At 37.6% G+C, this 26,591-nt stretch overlaps 1 protein-coding gene across 1 annotated transcript in view; it reads left to right on the top strand.

The window, feature by feature from the left end:
- Positions 1–1,341: 1,341 nt before the first annotated feature.
- Positions 1,342–26,591, top strand: part of stx8 (syntaxin 8) — a 63,322-nt gene continuing 38,072 nt past the window's right edge. The window contains exons 1-6 of the mRNA XM_084129935.1: positions 1,342–1,496; positions 1,922–2,021; positions 2,110–2,204; positions 3,754–3,864; positions 13,829–13,956; positions 14,555–14,647. Coding sequence (XP_083986061.1) covers positions 1,480–1,496; positions 1,922–2,021; positions 2,110–2,204; positions 3,754–3,864; positions 13,829–13,956; positions 14,555–14,647 — 544 coding nt within the window. The 5' untranslated portion in view covers positions 1,342–1,479. The remainder of the gene's footprint in view (positions 1,497–1,921; positions 2,022–2,109; positions 2,205–3,753; positions 3,865–13,828; positions 13,957–14,554; positions 14,648–26,591) is intronic.

Raw genomic sequence — 26,591 nt, 5'->3', positions numbered from 1 at the left:
CAAAATAACTCAGGCAGTCTCATCTATGAGACGTTTAGGCCTCCTCCAGTAGTAGACCTACTGACAGCTGGGCTCATAGCTTGCAGGTTTGCTTAGTGCAAACTTTTTTCATTTGATTGGTTCAAACGTCACCCGCCCAAATTTAAGTAAAATATTATTTTTCGTCACGTCATCCGCCCGATCCGCGGTTTATCCGCATCTCTAGTGTGTGTGTGTGAGTTGGCTCGGCCCTCCCTCGTGCAGTTGAATTGGTTGACATTGTATGTATGATTGACAGGAACAGAATGTGAGGCTGATCAGACAGTCGAAACGAATGTCAAACCTCTTTGGACTTGGTCTTGACTTGGACTCGACTAGTCCTGGTCTTGGACTTGACAAAGGTGGTCTTGACTACAGCCCCACATCACACAATACATTTACCCAGCTCTGTTCAAATACCTCAGCCACAGGAGGATGGGCGGGCGTTCAGGCATGTCAGATCTAAAAGTCACTTGTGTGGTCATTGAGGGATCGATGCTCCTGCTCCACACAGACCATTCAGACTGCTGGTATAACCATTTTTAAATTCAAAAGCATGATCATGAGACAAACAGCAAACAACATGATAGCTAACATGTAGCTAATCCTGCATAGAAAAATACATAATTTCACTTAAAACATGTTCTTATGCAAGTAATTATTGCCTGTATAGAAAAGTTGTCTTCCTCCTAGTGCTGCTGCTTGCATTTTGTGTCTCAAAATGCATACCATGCTAGCTTTGCTTAAATATGTACATTATTCTTGCATTATCTTGCATCATACACAACTTGCAAAACACAAAACATGATTTTTAATCGTGTATTTACTGCTGCTGCTGTTGAATATTGAAAATAAATATTCTCATGCTAGCTTGATTATATTAATTATTCACTCATTGCATCATATGCAACTTGTAAAACATCAGCATGATTTTGAACACGCACACACAAACAAACAAACAAGACTTTCAAAGATAATAATAATAATATAATATAATATAATATATAATGAGAAACACTGGTATCATCACTGTTTTTACAAATCTTTATTAATTTGTGAATATGCACACTATATCAGCATTCATGAAAGAAATACGACCTGAGCTGAATTAAAACCTCAACTTTATTTTGTTAGTCACACATCTAGATTTTTGAGAATGACCTCTTTCAAATTCATAATTCTAGATTATCAAGAACTAACACGTTTCAAATAATTGCAATGCATAGGATTTACAGTGGCACATTAACAGTGGTCCTAGCAACATTAAGTCACCTGTTAAGATAATTTGTAACTTTCTTTTCTCTTCTCTCTTGATTGTCTCAGATGTGAAGTACCGAATGAGTTGTGTCTGTAGGAGGCCACCGTCTGACGTCATGCCCAAACAGGAACTAACACAACGCAGTTTGTTGATGTGATTTTCTACAGAAACGCTGGTTATAACTGAAACTAAAGTGTCGCAATATGTCACAGGATTTCTGGTAAGTAGCATTTTATATTGTTGTCGTTTATTGACATCTGAGGTTTACAGTTCAGTACAGTAGAGTTCAGAAAACAAAATTTGCTATTTGACGTTAGTTCAGTGGATCTGTAGCAGCCACATCAATTGTGACTGAAAATAGCTGTTTTAATTTCCTTTATGGCTCATTATATGCTATGTTTTAGTTAAATACTATGTGTTTGTGTACATATGTGTTTTTTTACGCGGCGAAAAAAGAAAAGCGTAGAAATGTTGCCAGGCTGGTTAGATGAGATCCATGTCACATGATTGTGTTGATGACAGTCTTGTTTAAATGATTAAATAACTGGCAACACACATTTGATGATCTGTTACTATCAGCGTAATGTCATAGGTGTAAAACTGTTTGACAAAACTGCAATTTTTGATTTGTTTCCCATTATTTAGGTTACAGAATTATGATGCAGCTTGTCGGATGGCTCAAGAAATTGCAGAAAACATCCATGAAAGAAACAGACTGCAAAGAACTGGAGGAAATCCAGCCAAGGTAAAGACAGGGTTTCATTGTTCATAGGATGAAGTTGAGCCCTCTGTGTCAGTGGTCTTTAAGCTGTAATGTGTGTATGTCCCTACAGCTGAACATGACCCTGAGAGCATCATTACAGAAGCTCAAACAGAATATAGCACAGCTCAGGGACACGTTGAATCGAGCTGCTGCTAAAAGGCAGATGTATCCTTTCCAGTAGAATTAATACTAATTTCATGCACAAATCCTGAGAGTGGAAAACAAAAAGATTTTGAGAGGTAAGTGCAGTATGTTGTTATATTTCACTCCAGAGGAAGAATGTGAAATATCAGCATTATACTATTTAGAATCATCATGGTTTGTTTAGGGTTGGTTGTGTTTGTTTTGAAGATGCTTTAAATGATAGTTCATACAAAAATGAAAAATGATTCAACCCCATTTCACTCTCATCCTTTCCAAATGACAGTGCAAAGTAGCTCATCTTTCAAGCACTAGAAAAGACTGAATAAACTAAACAAAACATGCAATATATTCCAAGGGTTCTGAAGTCATATAATAGAGGAACAGGCCAAACTGAATATATTATTTGCTGATTATCCTGCACTCCAGAGGCTGGTATCTCAAGAACAGGATCAGTCCAATTACTGAACATGTTGTTCGTTTGGGCCTCTTCTTTTTAATGAACCAGTTGATATGGCTCATGAATCAAGTTCTTTAGTTCATCGCGTTATGATCCAGTCACAAAGGTTCTCAATCTTTGTTGTTGTTGTTTTAGAGGAGCCCATATTGACCACATAACTGCAAATAAATCTTCAAAAGTTCCACAAGATTAAGATACTGAAGCCACTTTTTCAAAACTCTTCGTACAGTCTGCATTACCAATATGAATCTTGGCCAAACAGTTAATCTCACCTCCAAAACTCACTCAGACCAACAAAAAAACTGCATATATGTGTCACAAAATAAGCTCGTTCCACCATAACACTGCCAACAATTCTCATTCAGAAAACATACGTGTCATTTATAACACACTGACTTAAAAACACTAACATCAGGGAGCGTTACATAAATCATGAATTTTTCATTGTAGCAAAAGTATATAAGATCTTTTCATTTCACTGACTGTATTACAGCATAAAGAATGAATGATAAATGCAGCAATTTGTTTTTGTTTTTTTCTAAATCCAAATTTAAATTTAAATGCTTTTATCAGTTTTGAAAGCAGTGTGTTAGCATTCGAAAAATGTGCTGCAAATACATAGCGTTTTGCAGATGGTGAAGTATGAATGACAAAAGTGTTCATGGATTTTGGAAAATGTGGTCATTGAATGCATTTTGTGTGATAGCAGTGAAAAATGGTTTCTGTGTCACTGAATGTGTGAAGAGTTCTGAAAGTCTGGCTTAAGTATTGACCGTTGCTTTTTAGCTATTGAAATAAACTGTAATATGACTTGAGGCTGAGCAAAAACACAAAAACAAAACAAATCTTCATAATGCTAAAAAAAAACTGTGATTTCTCATGAGCACCTGTAGATGGCAGTGTTTTATAATAAACCAATTGCAGCGTGGTCAGAAGTAATGCTGCTCGTGATCCACAATTGGATTTGGAAGTACTAGCCCTAAACAACTACAGGAAATAAATGTGAATGTTGTGTCATTGATGTTTATAATGATTAAGCGTATCTTTCTTTGAGATGAGCATAATTATGCAGTCATAAATGTGTAATTTTAATGCCTTAATGAAAAATGCCAGAATGCAAGCTGAAGCTGACAGAAGACAAAACCTTGTTGATGATCTTGCTACCAGAGAAACAAGACTAAACGCCTCTTTCAAAGGAGACATCACAGAAGCGGAGCCAGCAAGGTACATACACATAGTGTGTGAAATTTGACCAATGAATTTCAATGGATAAAAATTTGTGGTAGACCAATATTATTGGCAAGGCCAAAAAACATTAATTCAGTAAATAATGTGTTGTGTTATGTTCATTTAATTTCAGTATCATTTGTTAAATTATATACCGGCATTATGTCAATGTTATCAGTATCAACCTTTTAAAAATATCAGGATTTTTTGTAGAATGTCAGTTATCATACCAGGAGTCAACAATATATTTATTTTTTCTCAATATTTGAGATATTGAGATTTGTATTTAAATGCCAGGCTTTCTTGTCAACATTATTTTATTCATTAACAATATTTTTTTCTTTTCCATAAATTCATAAACACATAATGATGCAAAACATTACTAATTGGTTTGTACATTACCATTCAAACGTGGATTTTCAGTAGCCATTTGTCCAGTCTTATCAAATATTATATTTATATTTTTGTGTATATTTTCAGGATACTTTGACTAATAGAAAGTCCAAAAGAACAGCGTTTATTTTAAATAGAAAACTTTTATTAACATTATAAACGTCTTTACGGTCATTTTTGATCAATGTAACAATGAATCGTATTAATTTCTGAAAAAAATTCTTATTATTTAAAATGATGAAATTAAATGATCAGCATAATTTGATACAGCAATGTAGAATATTTCACAGAAAGCCAAATGTGTATTTTTGAAAGGCATAATGGATGTCACTGAAAGTTTTACATTCATTAATCTTGTACAACGCAGCAGTGGCCTTAAAGAGGAAGTGACCGATCCAAGTGACTGCGTCAACTAGCCTTGGCCTTAACTCTCTCACACTGGCACGGTCCAGCAGAAACCATGAACTCTATACCGTAGTTAGTCTACCAGACCACAGAGGCCTATGCTTGCCATCTTTCCTGCTTGCCCTTGCAGTAGTGTCCCAATGTTGAGTAACTTTATGCCAGAAATGTTGTGACCTGTGCTGAAACGGAAGTCTGTGCTAAGGGCTCCAGTTCAGCTTTACTGCTCTGCTGATCAGAGTTGAGCCTTGAACCTCCTCCTTCAGGACTGTTTACACTTCCCTACTCTCCACTGCGCTCACATCCTCTCTCCAAAATACACCAATCAGAGACTTAACGTGTCACCGCCAATCTCCTGTGCGCTTATGACTCTTAATCGAAACGACAGTTCAGGAGCTGAGCTCTTTTAGAAATATGAGATGGTCATTATTCAGATTTGACCTTCTTGATCCAGGTTACACAAACTAGGATGAGAAGACAAAACATCCTGCTTATATTAAATTAGGAATAATTTTTTATCATTAGGAGTTTAATGCTCCATCTGTCCTGATTATTCTATTTTCTCATTGCTCAGTTTAATACAGGATAGTGCTGTTAATTGAAACTACAACTAGAACTTTAAAAAAATTGTTGTTATCTGAAATAAAGCTGAAATATAGAAAATTATAAATAACAACTAACTGCAATAAAATAAGTTGAAATGGAAGTACTAAAATGACCAAAACTAAAACTGAAATAAAATAAATTAAAGCTAAATAGAAATATATATAGAAATAAAAGACAAAAGCACATAACAAAATGACTAAAACTTAAAGGGATAGTTCACGCAAAGATAAAATATTTGTCAAAATGTACGCAGCCGCATGCCATTTCGAACCTGTAAGATTTTTTTTTCTCTTCTGTGGAACTTAAAAAAAAATACTTTGAGTAATGTCTTTTGTTCAAACATTGGAAGTCAATGGTAACCAAAACTGTTTTGTTACCAATATTCTTTAAAGTGCCCCTATTATGGATTTTTTAAAATTACCTTTCATGTAGTGTGTAACATAGCTCTAAGTGAATGAAAACATCCTGCAAAGTTTTAAATCTGAAAGTGCACCGTATATAAAGTTATTATCTTTCAAAAGTAAGAGTCGACTCTGAGTCAATGAAATTAATTGTTTTTCAAACGAGTCATAAGCCGTTTCGTTGTGATGTCAAGACGACACATTAGCATATTTCCCGCCCACTTATTGCGCGCACAGACACCAGGGAAAACTTGAACCTCAAACCAGCAGCTGATTCCTGTGGATACTGGATAGCATCATGTCGAGAAGAAGCTGTGCTCTCCAATGTGACGGTAAAGCCAGTTTTTTCACTGCCCAAGGACGAGCATGTGAAGAATCAGTGGTTAAAATTAATCTTTACTACGATATCACAGCAGTATAATCCTAAACTTTTGCTGTGTTCCCTTTATTTCACTGACGACTGCTTCTCAAATCTCGGAGTTCAATGCAGGATTCGCAAACCACTTGCTCTTGAAAGATGGTGTTCAAAATACTTGGTTTGAGTTTTATATAGTGTAGGTCTCCTGCTAACTGGTTAACTCAAATTATTACTGTCTTACTGAAATACATAGTTCCCACAGGCCAATTAATGTCACGTGACCTCCCCGGAGACGCCATCTTTGAGGGCATAAGCTGCTGTGTTTACAAGGTTTTACAAGCAAATTTCGAAGATTTCTTCCTATTTATAATGTTACGAAAATCATGAAGAGACAAAGTGACAGAGATTATAAAGACACTCTATTAACACAAGACAGAGAGAGGTACAATGCGAAAATTTCAGTCATAAATGGTGTTGATCCGTATGCGCTAAACTGAGCACTGATTTTGCAGCTTTGGCTCAGATACTGTATTATCCATGTGTACCATTATCTGGTATTGGCTAGGAGTTTTAACACATGTAAGCAATTCCGAGCCTGGAAATATGTGCATGAATATGAATATACACGGTATGAAAATAAATAAAACTCGCGTGCAAATTAATGAAACAGTTAATGCGGAACTACTTTATACGCGGGTTCTTTAGGGACATAATCTAAGATTGCAAGGCTGTAATGTGTGTGTGTGTGTCAGTCTGTGTCTGTGTGTGTGTGTGTGTGTGTGAGTGAGAGTCGCGGGCGCGATCGAACAGTGGAAACAATGTTGTTTTTGTATGTTTTTAATACCTCGTCATTTTGTACATACAGGACATCATTCAAACTGCAAAGTGTTAACTTATATTTGTGTACACTCGCAATAAACACAACAAATTCTTGCGTGTTTTGAGGGAGTTTCTTTCCTGTTTATCCTCGCCAGCCATAACCTCCATCGTTGTTCTGACAAAAGCTTCGTCTTGTCACATTCATGAAGTCTAATGACGGGTATACTGTAAAATCCAAATTTAACTGAACCTCCGGCACGATTTGAACATCCATTGACCCAGCAGGAGATGACCATTTTCACTTTTTATCACGAAATTAACTCGTTTCAGCTTCTTCGTCTAATGTTCTGCCCACAGCATGCCCACAGAAATGGCGCCGAGTCGGCAAATGCCCGTATGTTGTGACGTCATGTGGGAACTATGTATACTTCTGCTAATCAGTCGTGGGCCTTCCTATAACTGTGTCTATAAATGCAGATTGTCTGTCATTCTCATTACTTTGAGGAAAGATTAAGCATGGAGCAAGATTTGTTTTACCAACGTTTATGTTACATCAGTCATTCACACTAGAGCTCAGCTAAATTATGCACTGTTATTGATACAGTTTCCACATATTCACCGCAATCAATTAGAAAAAAATACTCTGTATATAAAAAAGTACAAGTAAAATAATCGGTTTGTTGATGGACATGCACTTGTTAATGCTGATGGTGAGGAATTACAGTTGCAACATCTCATAATGTGCCACAAACTGAGTAGTGTATCACTGAGAAACGTCCTGCTCGAGTCGTCCTTGCGATGGAGGTTCGGGTTGAATAACTAGTTCTTTCAGTGTTTCAACATCAGACTCGTGCTCGCATTGATATGGTAAAATCGACGTCATTGTTCGTTACTGTGTTTAGGTTACGGTGTAGGAAGCCTCAGGACAAGCAGCAGAGCTGACTTTGTTATGGCAATGGCCGTTTTTGTTTTCGACACGCGCTGTACGCGGTTGACCAAACACAACAGACTGAGCCATCTGGCCAATCAGAGCAGAGTAGCTCGCGGAAAGGAGGGATTTAGAGAGATTGATTCATCTGACGAGTCGTTTGAGAATCATTGAAAATGTGGTGATGTGCAAATGTATATTGAGAAAATGAAACTCCAAGACAAAATTAGGAAACTTTAAAATAGCATAATAGGGGCACTTTAACGTATCTTATGTTCCACAGAAGAAATAATGTCATACAGGTTTGGAATGACATGAGGGTGAGGGTAAAACAAAAACCTAAACATATTAATAAGTACTATAATTGTTATAATATTATGTACACTATATTGCCAAAAGTATTGGGATACTCCTCAAAATCATTGAATCCAGGTGTTCCAATCACTTCCAACAGTGCATAGAGAGCTTCATGGAATGGGTTTCCATGGATGAGCAGCTGCATCCAAGCCTTACATCACCAAATACAATGCAAAGCGTCGGATGCAGTGGTTTAAAGCACGCCGCCACTGGACTCTAGAGCAGTGGAGACGTGTTCTCTGGAGTGACTAATCACGCTTCTCTCTCTGGCAATCCGATGGATGAGTCTGGGTTGGCGGTTGCCAGAAGAACGGAATTTGCCTGACTGCATTGTGCCAAGTGTAAAGTTTGGTGGAGGGGGGATCATGGTGTGGGGGTGTTTTTCAGGGGTTGGGCTTGGCCCATTAGTTCCAGTGAAAGGAACTCTTAATGCTTCAGCATACCAAGACATTTTGGACAATTTCATGCTCCCAACTTTGTGGGAAAAGTTTGGCGAATGCCCCTTCCTGTTCCAACATGACTGCGTACCAGTGCACAAAGCAAGGTCCATAAAGACATGGATGAGCGAGTTTGGTGAGGAGGAACTTGACTGGGCTGCACAGAGTCCTGACCTTAACCCGATAGAACACCTTTGGGATGAATTAGAGCGGAGACTGCGAGCCAGGCCTTCTCGTCCAACATCAGTGCCTAACCTCACAAATGCGCTTCTAGAAGAATGGTTAAAATTTCCCATAAAAAGAAGAGTTGAAGCGTTTATAGCTGTAAAGGTTGGGCCAACTCCATATTAAACCCTACAGATTAAGAATGGGGTGTCGTTAAAGTTCATGTGCATGTAAAGGCAGACGTCCCAAAACTTTTGACAATATAGTGTATATTACTATAACACTGATACAGGCTAATATAAAGACTTTGTCTTGATCCGTTCTAAAAGATTGGCCCTTTTGATTTAGTGATTGGTAGAGGCTGAGAAGAGGAATTTAGTTACTATCTCTGATTAATAAAATTAGGGGAATTTGAGAAGTAATTTATAGGCCTGATCCTTTTTTTCCCTACCCATCTTTGTGGACTTAATCCTCTAATTCCTTAACATGGGAGGGCTGAACTTTTATCTTTATAGGTCCCGTTCACGTCGCACTATTACGCCGTGCACACATTTAGCTAAAAGAACACTAATAAATTACAGTAATTTGATCAAGTTTTTAATACTAAAGAATTTTTTTATGAGGGTGTTAGCCTGGCAGAATTTTTAGGGCCTGGATTCATCTTACTGTGTGGTCTTTGTCTGCCAGTGGGGGTGTTAGTTTTGCTTCAATAGGCTGAAATAGCATTTAACTTTTTCCATAGGGATAAGACCAGGCTTATGGCATTCGCGAAACAATACCTTTGTGGAAGATTAACCTCTAATCAAGCACAAAATGACATACCGCTCATTTGAAGATTCAGAGTTCCCGACCCGTTGCCCCAACCCTCTTCCCCCAATTTCCTCTCTTTTATATTTGATCGTAATGCACAAAGTTGTAATTAGTTAAATAGGGCCTCTAAGAGACGAGGTCTGTCTCCATGTCTCGCTCCAGTGTGATGCCTCGTCTGATTAAGTCTGCGGGCTCTGCGGGAGGTTAATTGGATAAGCGTTAATCCTCACACCGCTGAGATGGAGCGGAGGAAGTGGAGAGGGGCTGGCGCAAGCTACGAGTTGCCAAACATGTCAGAAAGATTAGTATCCGCCGCTGACCACTTGTCTCGCTGGCCAGAGGATTAATATAGGCTTGGACTTGGACTGGTTTGGTATGTTTGTAGATCAGCAAGGTGGATGAATGGGGAAGAAAGAGGCCTAGCTCACCAAGCGTGTGAGATGTAAACTTCCTTGTTGTGAGGAAGGATGAGAATGAGAGGAACGGATCCAGCCGAAGACTCTTCAGAGGTTGGCGACCTCTCTGAACTTAAATGAACCGCCACTGATGCTGAACTAACTGAAAGAGAAGGGCCATTGTCAAAAACTAGCGTTCATAGTGAGAGGAAGTCATTTGGGTTTTACTCAAATACCTTTTTTTGACATGCAGTTTCACCTTAACCTGCTTAAGCAACTGCATATTCCTGAAAGGAAAAAATCCTCAGTATAAAAATATACGTTATATGTAGGTCAATGACATACTGTATAAGAGTGTCCACGATAAAGAAGAGGAACAAATCTTTAAAAAAAATTCATTTGAAACGCATGTGCCAAGTTCTTAGAAATGTACTCTTTGTATTCATGTTGGATTCATAGTTTTGGCAAACGTTTATAGCATTTTCAACTACCGTTACAATTTAATGACTATAATAAAAATATAATGTGATGTAACCATCAATGTTTGTCTTATTTTATTTATTTTTTGTGGAGTTGCACCATATGATAATTTGCAATCTAAACTAACCTTTCTTTGTTACATAAAAATGTCAAATTATTTGATATTTTAAAAGACATATTGACCTTGACACACAGTCATTTCAATTATTAAGCAAGCAGTGAATAATAAAATATTATCCCAATCTACTTAATATAGTTTTCTTTCTTTAAGAATTTCATTCTTTTAATGAAGCTTTGTTCTTCATTATGATATGAGGATAGTTCTGAGTTCTGATAGTACTATCCATACATCAAATTGATTTGTAATCAATGACATGGATGGATTTGCTTGATACTATCGGAAAAGTCTCTGAACCTTCAGTATGCAGAACACCCGTGCAAACTAGTGACCGGCTCATAACTCTGCGCGATGCTGAGCGCTGATAGCTTTTCCAGAAGAGCCTTTAAACTTCACTTCTCTCTCTGCGAGCTGTCCAGGAGCCTCGGGGGGAACAGGTTTCATACATTAATCAAAGAAAAGTGCAAAAGCACAACGCAGTGTCTCCACAGGATAACAGGCCACTTCTAGGTTTGGCACGCCGATTTGAAAGCTTGTATAAAAGCCAGAGGCGGTTCATATGCTTTGTGTCCTTGTAACGTAGGGCATGAAAACTCACTCTTCGGGCCCAACAAAGTGGAACCCATATGAACAAATAAACAGAGGTTCTCTGATCTTACAAGGTCCAAAGTAGGGGATGTTGTTTGCTATTTTAGAGGTAAAAAATAGAAAGGTTATTTATTCTGAAGGCACATGAGTGCTACAGATGTGAGTTTGGTAGAAAGAGCCTGTGGCTCTTGAACAACTCACGGACATGCCTCAAAGTTTATTTACATTTGTAAAGTAGATGATGTGTGTCCATTTGATGTGTGCACATAGCTGTTGATTGACAGTGCATGTGGAATAACTATAATATTACACTGTGTACGTAATCTAGTTACTGTGTGTGTATGTAATGAGAAAGTTGACTTTGTGTATTACAGCGATGACTGCTGTATGCATAAATGCATGCATACATTTTTGTTTTATTGAAACAATAATCTAAAAGAGACTGTGTGTTACATTAATTTTGCCCACATATAAGGGCCTGTTTACACCTGGTCACTTCATGTGTTCTTACTGATCAGGTAGCTATCTGGTTTGTTAAAACAGTTCCATTTACACTTGGACACATAAATGTGCCTCCGCAAAACGAATATAAATCCGATCCTCAATTCCCTGCGCTACTTATATGCAAATTTAATGAAGTTCACATCAACGGATGCAACAGAGCTGCATTTTATTTATCAGCAGCTAATTTCAAGATCAAAGATCACAATTGGAGAGACAACAGCATGAGCACTGGTAAGATCATTTAGTCTCACTGCTTTTAATGAAGATTATTGCGTGTTGAGCGTATGCAACTTTGTTTCATTTGCGGCAGTTTGAGCGTTGGCTTGCTGAAGAGATGCTCAGCTACTCATCTGTGTTAATGCGTGTTTCAGTAACGCTGTCGTATCTGGCTATAACGTCATGTAGCCTATAACACGCTCTCACATGTTTATTTTTTAACATTTTAGGAGTAAAATCTACATATGTGGTTTCAACAACCAGATGTATTTACACTTGCCCAGTTTCGTCTGGAATCATTTAATGCTTAAATCAGGGTTCACCAATCTCGGTCCTGGAGGGCCGCTGTCCTGCAGAGTTTAGCTCCAACCCCAATTAAACACACCTGAACCAGCTAATCAAATCATCCCAAATCATCCCAAAAGCCCAAATCATCACCAGTGCACTGCTGCATTTTTTTCAGTCGCCAAAAATGTAATTTTTACTTTCATTTCTGCAGTTAGACCATTGATTTGTAGAGTGGGAGAAGTTATTAAACTTCTTACTAGGTCAGTTACAAAAAGAATACCTTGACGATCAAGCCTTTATCAACTCCCTGTCATCATTTAACTCCAACACATTATATTTTTGTTGGAAAGTGTGCGGCCTCCTCCTCTCTGCTTCCATCTTGTTACTCCTAACTAGGTTAGGATATCTCTCCAGCACTCTTAAATTATTTAGGAGCTGAGACCTAGTCTTGACACTTAGGAACATTTATGAATCTTAAGTCTAGGAATAAGAGTAAAATTACTTAATTCTTAGAATTTTGACACACTTAAGACTAAAAATTTGATCTGAGTGGCTTTATACATACGGCCCCTGGTCTTTTCATAATCAGAGAGAATGCATGAAGTGACCCAGTGTAAACAGGCCCTAAGAGCTGTTGTTAGGCAATATTATTCCTCTGCAAAGTAATATAGTGCACTATGTTTGTTGGTTTCCTGAAAAAAATCGATACATTTCTCCATAGATAATAAAAAAATATATATTATCATTGTTGAAAACAGTTGTGCTGCGTAATAAGAAATGTTTATAAAATAATTTCTGAAGGTGACTGAAGACTGGTTTAATGACTGCTGAAAATTCAGCTTTGCCATCACAGGAATAAATTAGATTTTATAAATTAAATATATTAAAATATAAAACAACTATTAAAACACAATATTATTGTTTTACTATATTTTGATCAAATAAATGCAGCCTTGTTTAGACTATTTTCAAAAACAATAAAAGAAATCTCACTGACCCCAAACTTTTTCATGGAAGTGTATATTGAGCTAGAAGTTTTTATGCTTTCAACCTGTGGATATTGTCACAAAGCTGCATTTTGGATGTACAAAGCTCATGTAGAAGAAGAACTCAAAGAATAGACTTTAATGAAAAAAATCCAAACACAGTAATTCACAGGAGAATGTCACGGAGCAAAAACCAACCACTTTTACCAAACAATAGCAGAAGGGGAACTAACTCAAACTGAGGGCTTAAATACACAGAGCAAGCATAGGAAACTAGATGGCACACAGGTGAAGGGTTTTAATAAAGAGGGAAATCAAAACAGTAACCATGACAACCAATAAGAAGCGGGAACATGGGAAACTAGGTCAAAGAAGCGGGACCTAGAACAGGCAAACAGGAACATATATTTTTTTCATAACATCTTTTGTATTATTTAATTGGGATGCAGTTCATTGCTTAATAAATGTTATTGCGACAGGCAAACAGGAACATATATAACATATAAACAAATAAACAGGCAAACAGGAACATATATTTTTTTCATAACATCTTTTGTATTATTTAATTGGGATGCAGTTCATTGCTTAATAAATGTTATTGCGTACGCAATACGGTACATTTGTCTTAGATTTCCAAAAAATAAAGCATTTACGTAGAAGCACCCATTTAATAAACTGACGTTACAATGTTTTTTGGCCATCTTCTGCAGGTCAAGTCTGATGACAGGAGGAAATGGGTCGGGACCGGCGGTGAACCCGTGGCTGATTAATGAGCCTGAGGAGACCAGAGGACTCGGCTTTGGAGAAATCAAACACCAACAACAGCAGATTATCGAAGGTACGTTGCATATGAGATCACTTTTCAAGTCTTTCGGTCTTACAACTGATGTGGTGCTTGACATTGCTTCTAGCTGACAATTATCTGGCCACCTCTCTCTGCTGTCCAGATAATCATCTATCTTCTGATGAGATGAGACATTTTGAGAAGCATTTTTTGAATTTATGCCCCATTATGAGATCTGCTACGCATTTGAGAATAGCAACTGGTAGGAGTTTTGAGAAAAAGCAGGAGCCGTTTTGTCTACCCAAGTTATACTTTTAGCTTCAAGGTTACCGCTAAAGTACCTTGTGGCTCACTGTGGCAGCGACCTCTGTCAGAAATGACATCAGATCACACTATATGTCCTTTAAATGCCACAGATGCCAACACCCTGCTGCTTATGGAATTTATGTACCTTTCTATTGTTTTTCCAACCCAAATGAGATAAGAATTTTCTTTTCCTTCAACGTATGATAAGTTACTTGATAAATTAAACCACAGAAACATAAAATATTAGAATGTTAAACCGTCATTTTTTTTTATAAATATATGTCTTTTTGTCTTTCTTTTGTACAGTTCTGTCTGAATAAGTCCATATTCTCTCATGTGTCTTTAGCTCAGGATGCTGGCCTGGATGCTCTGGCTGCAGTCATAAGTAGGCAAAAACAGATGGGTCAGGACATCGGCAATGAGCTAGAAGAACAGAACGGTAAGTGAAAAGCGCAGTAGCCTATATGTGACAGCTCTGGCTAAACATTCAGATGTTTTTCTGTGAATAACATCTAATTTGCGGTCAGGTTGGTTTTACTTTGTCAAGCCGCTCTTTTGCTACACTACATGTGAAGTCATTGGCTCTAAAATGAGCCATTTTTTGAGACTGGGTTAAAGTGGAGAATGTGGAACAGGGTACTTGGAAACCCCCTCTCACCTGGTCTGTCTATCGCGTTTTTGCTGGGCACCTAAATATAAGACCTGTGTCCTTTGCACGGAGACATCACATAACTGTGTGAATCTATTTCAGTTCGAATGTGAGAACATGGAGGAATTGCACAGTGCATGATGTAGTCGAAGTCACATGGAGGAGACTGAGCTCGGATCAGTAGTCTGTGACCTCATCTGAAGGTTGCAGCTGCTTTTAACTTTTCCCGCACTGTTCTTCAATCTGTCTGGCCAAGCTGGTAAAGTGAGACAGGCTAGAGTGGGGAAAACCTATATATATAATTATGCATTTTTTAAGTGAGATATTTTATCCACCAAGATCATTTGGCTGAAATACAATATTTTCTCAAAATGATGAGCCACACTGACATTTAATAAAGAGTGCTACTTTAGTATGAATTGTCAGGGTTACAGCAATAAAAAAAATAAAAAAACAGATAAACCAAAGCTGCAGTTGTTCATTTAAAGCACTTAGTGATGTTACTTGGCGCTCTAGCGTAATAAACATAACTTTATGTGTCTTTTTGTGGAAGAACATTGTTGCCGGAGTTACTTCTCTGTTTATGATGAGTTACGCAGGCACTGGGCTACTTCGCTGCGGTACGACCCGTGCCAGTCTAAAATAGTCATAATATAAACACTTATTATAGGTGTACCATAGTGAATCAGGATAAGACAAAAACACGGTTTGAAAATGGATTCATGATGTAATCGCTTATCTACATTTTGTAAATTCTGAACAAAAAAAAAAGTTACGTACTGAATGTTGCATTCTGTCTTAACTGCTTTGTAGCGAGAGATGAAGCATCATGTGCGAATGCTTTTTTAGGTCTTACTCAGATATCGGATAAGATTTCATGTTATCTTATTGCAACAATTGAGCAATTATTGTAACAATTTCGAAGAGCAGCCATCACAAACTTGAGTGTCAGGTATGTGAACCAACTGATACACAATCTTACATGCAAAATCTAATGGATAAACATCTCAGTTGAAGTCAGTTCTGTGACCATGCATCTTGTGTCTAAAAAAAGAAATCCTGATGCAAGTTCACCTCCTCCCTATTGCTTTTGTTGGCACAGTGAAGGTTGTCCACAATACTTTTTCAGGGGGCAGCGTAATTGCTATGGACCACTTCCAGTGTTACTAGTCTTTCTTGTCTGCTTCAACAACTGGCTCCTTGAAAACATAAGACAGAGTCCAAAGAGTCTAAAGGTCACAAGTGGTATTTTTGTTGAATAGAGATGAGCACATGAATTAATTGAAAGAGTGATTGAAAAAGATAATGAAACTTTTATAAGTACATCCAGAGATTAGTTATTTTACATAGCCTAAACACATCTAAGGTTCATCATTATTGTGACCTTCTGGTGGAGACTAATGCTGGGAATTGGAGGCGCTTGGCTGCTTCTCACCGTTATTTGGGGCTCAGTGTGATTGATTTAGTCTGCTTCTCGCTTTCCCCAACTAAACATAGGAGTGAGAATGAATTATTTGAACGGGACTCACATTTTTCTCCCCTCTTTTGCTAAAGCGTGCAGCATCAGTGTTTCATAGAGTAAAAGAGTTTTAAGAGCAGTGACTGAGATAGCATGGTCTCGCATATGAGAGCTGATAGAGTTACGGTGCTGTTCTAATGTACAGTCCAACAAACCTCTCCTGCAGATTTCATCTGCAAGAGTCTTTTTCAAGCAGTATAGCACCTCTCCCATGTGCGTATTAAAGTCCTGCTTTCCTCTGGAAACCAGCCGTGAAGAGCTGTCATAGAAGATCTTGAGCGGAGTCCTCTAGAAAGAGACTGAAGAGTGGGTTCCTTCCAAAATGCTGTAACTTTGTGCTCCTGATGCACTTTATATAAAAAGAGTTTATACGGCACATGTACAGTGTCTTCAGAAAGCATTCATGCTGATACTTTTTTTCAAACATAGTTTTTGCCCTTCAGTAACACTAAATGCAACACATTCATGATTCATTTTCTGATTAATTCATTTGATTAACACATTTAAAGGGATAGTCTAAAATTCATAAGTATGTAATACTTCATGTCTGTAATACTTTTTTTTTTTCTTCTCTGTGGAACACAAAAAGATATTTTGAAGAATGTTGGTAACCAAACAGTTTAGGTTCCCATTGACTTCTGTTATGTTTTTTGACCACACAATCAATACTATACAAGTCAATAGGTACCCAAACTTTTATATGGAGTTTTTCCATATAAATTAGTATTGGTTTTGGTGATATTGTACTTCCTTATGTAAGGCCTGCCCAATCGGCCCAACGACAGTTTCCAATAAGCGGGTGAAGGTTTACTGCGTGTTGCTATCTTTTCATCGTGGCAAAGTAATTTAATTCCAATTAAACTTTTATCTGACTCCATTTTTATCACAACCTTGAATTTAGGTTAGAATGCCAGTTGGTTATTGGTCATTTATATAATAGTTTAGCAACACATTTGATTATTCTTTTTAACCCTTTACTCTTATTATCCTTGTTCATTCGGGTGCCAACGTAACGTTTACTTCAGTCAGAGGTCATGGCCACGACTACAGATAAAAGCTGACCAATATTACTTCTCTGATAGTAGCTTTGGTTTGATCATGTCATGGTTTCCCACGTACACTTAACTAGAGTAACACCTAACCTCACCCTATTTAGGTTGGTCGAGCAACATTTTGCTGTCCTAAATGGAAATTCCCTTTTTTTGTCTTTACAAAACCAGGTACACTTGAATTAGTGCCAAATATTAGCCGGAACTCTAAAATCGCAGTTGGTGTGCCCTATGCTCCACTCTAATCTGGACTCTAGTCCATCACTAATCTGACGCAGTTTTGCAGAAACAATGGATACAGTGAAATCTACTAAAATAAATAATTTCAGAATAAATTCAAATGTAACAATTTATTATGTCAGGTAAATGTATCATGCCAATTACATAATCAGTTCAAATATAATAAATACAAAACATCAAATGCTCTGGAATAAAGCGAAAAGATGCAAACCTGATATTAGAAAAATACATAATGCTGAATGTCTAAAGACATCCAGCATTACGGGCTGACTACAAATCGCCCTGAGCCTCTTGTGGCATTTTTTTAAGTACTCAGACCAAGGCAGAAACTTCTTTCACATGGAAACAACAATGGGAATGGGAGTTTACACCTTTTGAGAGTGGATGCCAGTTTGCCTGGAAGACCCACCCTCCTCTGTAAGCAAGATATCTCTTAAACTCTTAAAACCTTGATTACTTTTTGGTTTACTTCTTTGGAATGAGACCTTTGTACCAGTCACACTGAGACATTTCAAATGATACCAAACATGTATAGTGTTACAGTGAGGAAAATAAGTATTTGAACACCCTGCTATTTTGCAAGTTCTCCCACTTGGAAATCATGGAGGGGTCTGAAATTGTCATCGTAGGTGCATGTCCACTGTGAGAGACATAATCTAAAAAAAAAAATCCAGAAATCACAATATATAATTTAACTATTTATTTGTATGACACAGCTGCAAATAAGTATTTGAACACCTGTCTATCAGCTAGAATTCTGACCCTCAAAGACCTGTTAGTCTGCCTTTAAAATATCCACCTCCACTCCATTTATTATCCTAAATTAGATGCACCTGTTTGAGGTCGTTAGCTGCATAAAGACATCTGTCCACCCCATACAATCAGTAAGAATCCAACTACTAACATGGCCAAGACCAAAGAGCTGTCCAAAGACACTAGAGACAAAATTGTACACCTCCACAAGGCTGGAAAGGGCTACGGGGAAATTGCCAAGCAGCTTGGTGAAAAAAGGTCCACTGTTGGAGCAATCATTAGAAAATGGAAGAAGCTAAACATGACTGTCAATCTTCCTCGGACTGGGGCTCCATGCAAGATCTCACCTCGTGGGGTCTCAATGATCCTAAGAAAGGTGAGAAATCAGCCCAGAACTACACGGGAGGAGCTGGTCAATGACCTGAAAAGAGCTGGGACCACCGTTTCCAAGGTTACTGTTGGTAATACACTAAGACAGGGCTATTCAATTGGCGGCCCGCGGGCCAAATGCGGCCCGCCAATCATCTCAATGCGGCCCGACGGCACCAACCTCCCTCCTCCTCTTTTCCTGGCGGTGCAGCTAATTCAGTTTGATACTCGTTCCGATTGACCTGAGAAACGTTTTACGTGCGAATATTTCAGCAGTTATTATATGTGTCCCGAATTCACGTCGACTGAACCAGCGATACCAATCATTCGTGAATGAATCATTATTTTGGTTCGATTCTAAACGCGCTTGCATAACGGTCTAAAACTATTCGGTTTCATTCGGACCGCTCCGTCACTGAATCATCTGAAGCGGTTTCTCGTTCAGTACAGTATAACAACAAATAGCGATGCTTTCAGTTGTTTCACTAGTTGTTTCAACACGGCCCAGCACGGAGTTGCGTTTACTCCCGGTCCCCGGACACTATATTAAACAGTTCGACAGAAACCTCTCTGTTACAAACCACAAATCACTCGATTTATTAGGTGGGTAGAGGAATATATAATTAATGCTTGTTATGAAATTATGTCAGTTTCTTTGTAAAGGTGCGTATAGTTTTTAACTTGTGTTTAGGCATTTTTTATACATTGGGAGTGAGTAGCCTGTGGTTAACTAGTCTCACTGTCAGAATATTTTCATTTAAGCATAACAATTATGAATAAAATAATTATTATTTCTCACCAACAGCTATAAGTTTGTATAAATAATTTATTTGTTCCAAGGAAAATAGTTGTACACAGCTGTAAATTATCAAGTTTTTTATTTATTATGGTTTTATATATTTGCATAGGCTACTGTTGGGTACCACATTTCCAAGTAAATACCATACTTTTTTTAGGGTTACTTTCACTTATTTATTGAAACTGTTATGTTTCAATAAATAAGATAAACCCCCAAACCGACCCACCGGCCCACCTCAAATTTTCGATTTGATAATGCGGCCCAAATGAAACCAATTGAATAGCCCTGCACTAAGACGTCATGGTTTGAAATCATGCATGGCACGGAAGGTTCCCCTGCTTAAACCAGCACATGTCAAGGCCCGTCTTAAGTTTGCCAATGACCATTTGGATGATCCAGAGGAGTCATGGGAGAAAGTCATGTGGTCAGATAAGACCAAAATAGAACTTTTTGGTCATAATTCCACTAAACGTGTTTGGAGGAAGAAGAATGATGAGTACCATCCCAAGAACACCATCCCTACTGTGAAGCATGGGGGTGGTAGCATCATGCTTTGGGGGTGTTTTTCTGCACATGGGACAGGGTGACTGCACTGTATTAAGGAGAGGATGACCGGGGCCATGTATTGCGAGATTTTGGGGAACAACCTCCTTCCCTCAGTTAGAGCATTGAAGATGGGTCGAGGCTGGGTCTTCCAACATGACAATGACCCGAAGCACACAGCCAGGATAACCAAGGAGTGGCTCTGTAAGAAGCATATCAAGGTTCTGGCGTGGCCTAGCCAGTCTCCAGACCTAAACCCAATAGAGAATCTTTGGAGGGAGCTCAAACTCCGTGTTTCTCAGCGACAGCCCAGAAACCTGACTGATCTAGAGAAGATCTGTGTGGAGGAGTGGGCCAAAATCCCTCCTGCAGTGTGTGCAAACCTGGTGAAAAACTACAGGAAACGTTTGACCTCTGTAATTGCAAACAAAGGCTACTGTACCAAATATTAACATTGATTTTATCAGGTGTTCAAATACTTATTTGCAGCTGTATCATAAAAATAAATAGTTAACAAATCATACATTGTGATTTCTGGATTTTTTATTATAGATTATGTCTCTCACAGTGGACATGCACCTACGATGACAATTTCAGACCCCTCCATGATTTCTAAGTGGGAGAACTTGCAAAATAGCAGGGTGTTCAAATACTTATTTTCCTCACTGTATATGGTAATTGTTCACATTAAACCTTATAGATTTTTGGCATGAGATAGAGACTAAATGGGGAAAGGAAAGAAATGTAAATTAATACAATACTGAGTTGATTGCCCTTAGTGTGATTTCATCTTGCATGGGGATGCTAGTTTCTCAAAAGAGAGGTAAAATGTTTATTTCCTTTGTTTTCTCAGAGAGTAGCCCTCTCTTCCAGTTCTTCCAGTCTCTCCAGTCTTACACTTAAAAGTAAATATTTAAATATTTGTGTATTTAAAAAAAAAAAAAAAAAAACTTTGGGGGATTATACATTTAATGAATCTTCATTTGGGGATGATTAATTAAAACTTTGCATTGTAAGTAGTTCAGTTTTAAAACAATCCTAATTAAAAATAGTAAAAATGAATAAAGTCTGGGCAATGATTAAAGTCAAGACTTCATGGTTGTACTGTGTTCAAGAACACTGTCAGTTTTCAGTATTTCTATGAGCTTTGTGTATTGGAATTTTAAACTATACCAAATTAGCATTTGCACAATGCACTTTCCAGGTCATGCCATAGTTTGGATTGAAGTCTGGGCTCTGGTCATTCCAGAACTACTAACTTCTTTTTTCCAAGCCATCCCTTTATAGTTTAGCTGTGTGCTGTTGATTATTGCTGCTCTGGAAAATGTATCTTCAACCTAAATGCAGATCTCTGACTGACTCAAACAGCTTCTCTCCAAGTGGTCTTGATACCAACAAGGTTTCCAGTTTTTCCTGCTGAAAAGCCAGCCCAGAGCATGATGCTGCCACTACCATTTTTGATGTTGGGTTGGTTTGCGCCAAACATTCCTTTTTGCTTTAGGTGAATCGACCTTGGACTAATCAGACCACAAAATTCTTCCAGAAGGTTTGGAGTGGCTTAAAAGTTTTGTCACATGGCTTCTAGCAAACTTTAGCCGTGATGTAATGTCGGTCTTTTTCGAAATTGGCGTTTTATAGCCATTCTCATGAAGAGAGGCCGAATCATTGAAGTGTTGAAGGAATTGTTGACGTCTACGTAGTTCCCCCAATTTCATCCAAGGAACTGCACGTTGTAACTGGCCTCTGATCATTTCTCTGGCAATTGACCTTTTGGCCTTGATTATTCGATCTGGTTGATGGCCTAAACTTAGTAATGTTTGGATTCTGCCATGGTTTTTCCATTTGGTTACAGCAAATATCCCAGTGTTCCTTGGCAAACAAATGACCCTTCTAGTATTTGTATAACCTTGTGAGGACATTTATTCCTCCAGACAATTTCACTCCAAGGTTTTACAGGTGGTTTCATAGTCTACATCAGACCGCAGGACTGATCTGATCTGTTTCAGTTTTGAAATGCCAGAAAACTAATTCTGGGGTTATTCAGAGTTGGTGTTCCGACTATACTTTTAAACTTGATACAGCGCCTTAAAACCACAGTGCTCATGGTGTGAGACGCAACAAACAAAAATACCTGTCAGACGCATGTGTGTGTAGACCAACAATTAAAATTTAGCGCTGCTGGAACGTTATGTGAACACTATTTGAAGTCTGCCTTGACAGATTAACAAGACAAACTAGATAGAAAAATTGAGTTCTATATTTTAAACTCTGCTTAGACCAGGGGTTTTCAAACTGAGGTCTGGGGACTACTGGGGGTCTGAAAGAGGGTGCTAGGGGGTCCATTGAACATTAGAGAGAGAGAAAGTAAGCGTACCAACTTATCAACTTACAATGTTTTACAATGATTTTTACCAAGTTTGACAACCATATTTGTAACAGTAGAAAATACAAACAAAATGTTTAGCTTTGTGGAAAAAAATATATTATATAAAATGTTAAATAAAATATTAAATCAAATTTATATAAATATATTAACTAATATTTCTTTCCCTTGTGACATTACATACTTTCAAGAATAGTTTGCATTTGCCATTGTTGCCTTGATCTTAAAGGGATAGTTCACCCAAAAATGAAAATTCTGCCATCATTTACTCACCCACACGTTGTTCCAAACCTGTATGAGTTTCTTTCTTTTGCTGAACCCAAAAGACGACATTTTGAAGAATATGGGTAACCAAACAGTTGATGGGATCCATTGACTTCTATAGTATGAGGGAAAAAAAATACTATGGAAGTTAATGGGGTCCATCAACTGTTCAGTTACTGACATTCTTCAGAAAATCTTCTTTTGTGTTCAGCAGAAGAAATAAATTCATACAGGTTTGAAACAACTTGAGGGTGAGTAAATGATGACAGAATTTTAATTTTTGGGTGAACTATCCCTTCAAGGGAAAATTCTTCTCAACACTAGAACTAATTATTGTGAAACTGTAAAGCGGAAAACCACATGTTGTTTTCACAGTATAAATGGGATTTTATAGATGAAAATATAGATGGTTTTGTAGTTCAGGATGGGGGGCCCTTGCAAGGGGATCATCATATTTGTATATTCAATTCAATTCACATTTTTTTGTATAGCACTTTTCACATACATATTGTTTTTAATCTGTTATCAAAGAAGACTGTCAAAAATGTCCATATGTCAGAAATGTACAGTTCTAAGATAATGCAGTTAGCTATCATCATGTATTCATTTTAGGCAGAAACAATGAGCTCATTAAAGCAGTTATTGTTGTGACCATAATGATTACAATAATTATATAGAAAATTTGGCAGTGGTGCTGATGCATGTTGATTCAGAGTTGGCATCATCTGAAATCCTCGCAGCGGTTGATGGAATATTAAAAATAGTTTGAAAATGCTGAAAATACCAAATGTGGGCATGCCAAACGATTTAATAGAGTTCAGAAAAGTTTATTTTTTGGGTGCAACAAACAATACGATAGAAGACTGTAGAAGACATGAGCAGCTACTATTGAGAGGACGAAATTTGTCCTCGCTGTTAGACATTTTTATTTGACATGACTCATATTTTAAGAAAAATCATGTGTGGTAAAATAACATCTGCAGTTGTTGGGATCTTGGTGTTTAAATAATTGAACAGTCTGTAAAATGAACTAATACATATTTTTAAAATATGTTACTTGAATGAAAGCAAAGAAAGACATATAAATCATCAGATGTAGTGAATAAATGTTTTATAAAGACATTTATTGTAAAGAAATGTACATGTACAAAGTGACGAAAACAAACTGCATGTGTGACTTTAAGCATCTTCTTTTTGTCTTCCTCTTTAAAGCTACAATATGTAATTTTTTTCACCGCTAGGGCTCGCTTACCTCTTACAATAACAAAGGCGTATGTTGATGACGCATAAGCGGAATTATGGAACTTGCCATCATGCCAAATGATCTAATAATGTTTATGGATGAGTGAATACATTGATATTTTTAACATGCCTGTGGTATGAAGCAGGTCGCGATTGCTAATGACAGACAGATAGCAGCGCCACACACGAGTCCCGCGGATATAAAGGAATAAGGACATTTCATTCTACTGAACTAACTTAAGTGCTGAATAATACTCACACAGGTCAGTTTATTAGACGAATAAAACTTGTGAGGTAACGCAGCGCTGTTTCACTTGGTCTACACCATCACACTAAACAGCATTTGAGTGTGTTGAAAGTTATAATGTTATTCTATGTGTTAGTTTATCTGTATGAGACTAGCAGTAAGCTAGATCAACATTAGAATAACATACTGATCATATTCTAACATTTCATCATGTTGAGCTATATAACATTGATTAGTTTTATGTAAATTTGCTCACCTCTACATTTGTGTGTCTCTGTCAAGTAGAAGTTTGTCACGGACACCTTTAGTTCTCCTTTTGTCCCAAAGTCTGCTTGCCATGGTCCATAATGTTTGAACGAAACAACAACAGCGTGAGCTAGACGTATCGCAGTTGTCCACGTCTGTCGCCATGGTTACTATGGCAGTACGAGCGGAAACCAGGCATAACGCGGATATTACCAGAGGTGGGCACAAATACATCAAAAACTATTTTGTTACAAACTACAAATACTGGCTCATGAAATGTAACAAAATAAAATACAAAATACTGATGTGAAAAATGTATTTAAATAAAATACAAGTAATTAGTATTTTGAAAATACAAAAATACTCCCACAATAATCTTAAAGGGTTAGTTCACCCAAAAATGAAAATTCTGTCAGTAATTACTCACCCTCATGTTGTTCCAACCCCGTAAGACCTTCGTTCATCTTCGGAACACAAATTAAGATATTTTTTATTAAATCTGAGAGCTGGATCACTCCTCCATAGGCTTCTAAGGCATTATAACTTGCTGGCCCAGAAAATGTATTAAAGACATCGTTAATATAGTCCAAGTGACTACAGTGGCTCAATCTTAAGTTTATAAAGCGACGAGAATACTTTTTGTGCGCAAAACAAAACAAAAATAATGAATTTATTCCACTATTCATTTACTTCTCTCTGGGCCTCGAGTTTTTTCACTTAGTGTTTTTGTTTTCACTTAGTGCTGTGTTGTATGTCACACGCATCACACACATGACCAGCGTCGGCCAATAGTGAGCCTACGTGGTGACGTGCAACACAGATGCGCTGCGCTAAAACACTACGTGAAAAAACTCGAGGCCCAGAGAGAAGGAAATGAAAAGTGGAATAAAGTCGTTATTTTGGGGGGTTTTTGCGCACAAAAAGTATTCTCGTCGCTTTATAAACTTAAGATTGAGCCACTGTAGTCACTTGGACTATATTAACGATGTCTTTAATACATTTTCTGGGCCAGCAAGTTATAATGCCTTAGAAGCCTATGGAGGAGTGATCCAGCTCTCAGATTTAATCAAAAATGTCTTAATTTGTGTTCCGAAGATGAACGAAGGTCTTACGGGGTTGGAACAACATGAGGGTGAGTAATTACTGACAGAATTTTCATTTTTGGGTGAACTAACCCTTTAATGCCGTTTTTAAGAGGAGCAGCGCCACTTCTTCTCCTGTGTTCAAAATTCATTCACTTCTTGGAGGGAGCCCGGTCTACAGGGTGTCACATGATTTTCGTGCATCTAACCTGGACATTGCCATTTCCAACATCAGACCGAAAATATGGCAAAATCATTTACTATGGTGATAAGTATATGGTGATTTTTCTTAAGTATTTAAGTATTTGAAATACTCTAAATACACTCCCTCAAAATATTTTGTTACAAACTACATTTTATTTTTTCCACACCTGCAAAATACAAATTACAAAAGTAATTTTACACTAAAGTAATTAAATACGTATTTAAAATACATTTAATTGAAATACTGCCCATGTCTGGATATTACGTCATTGATAGGCGACAAGTGGGACAGGGCGACAGGGACGAGCCATTATTTAAAATTTGAATTTCTCTGAAATTAAAAATCTTTGGGAACTTTTGGGATATTGTAAGCACACAACTGCAGGAAATATATCACACTGTGCAAGTTATTTTTGGATATTTTATTACATATTGTAGCTTTAAATACACACTACTAATGTATTTTGCCATGTGAATTGCAGTCAAGACCTCAGATACCGCAGTGACAAGTCAGGTGACGGCAGTGAAGAGGTCAGTGTCTGCCACTTGAAAGCTCCAGATGAGTTGAAAAGGTCAGCTGATCACCAATGGTGCTGTCTAGCAGTAGAGGAAAGTCTTCATCAGAGAATTGAATTGGATTGGGTTGCTTGTGCTTATTTCTCCAGTTTCCTCAGATAACGAATTAGGAAGCTTATTCACTGCAGTCTTTTACCTATGTGAGTTAGCACCTATATAAAATCAACACATCCAACATAACATATAAATAATGTTTTCTATAGAAAGATATGTTTTTT

This window comes from Abramis brama (genome assembly GCF_963993115.1).
Source record: "Abramis brama genome assembly, chromosome: 11".
Taxonomy (NCBI): domain Eukaryota; kingdom Metazoa; phylum Chordata; class Actinopteri; order Cypriniformes; family Leuciscidae; genus Abramis; species Abramis brama.
This window is presented reverse-complemented; position numbering and strand designations above follow the sequence as displayed.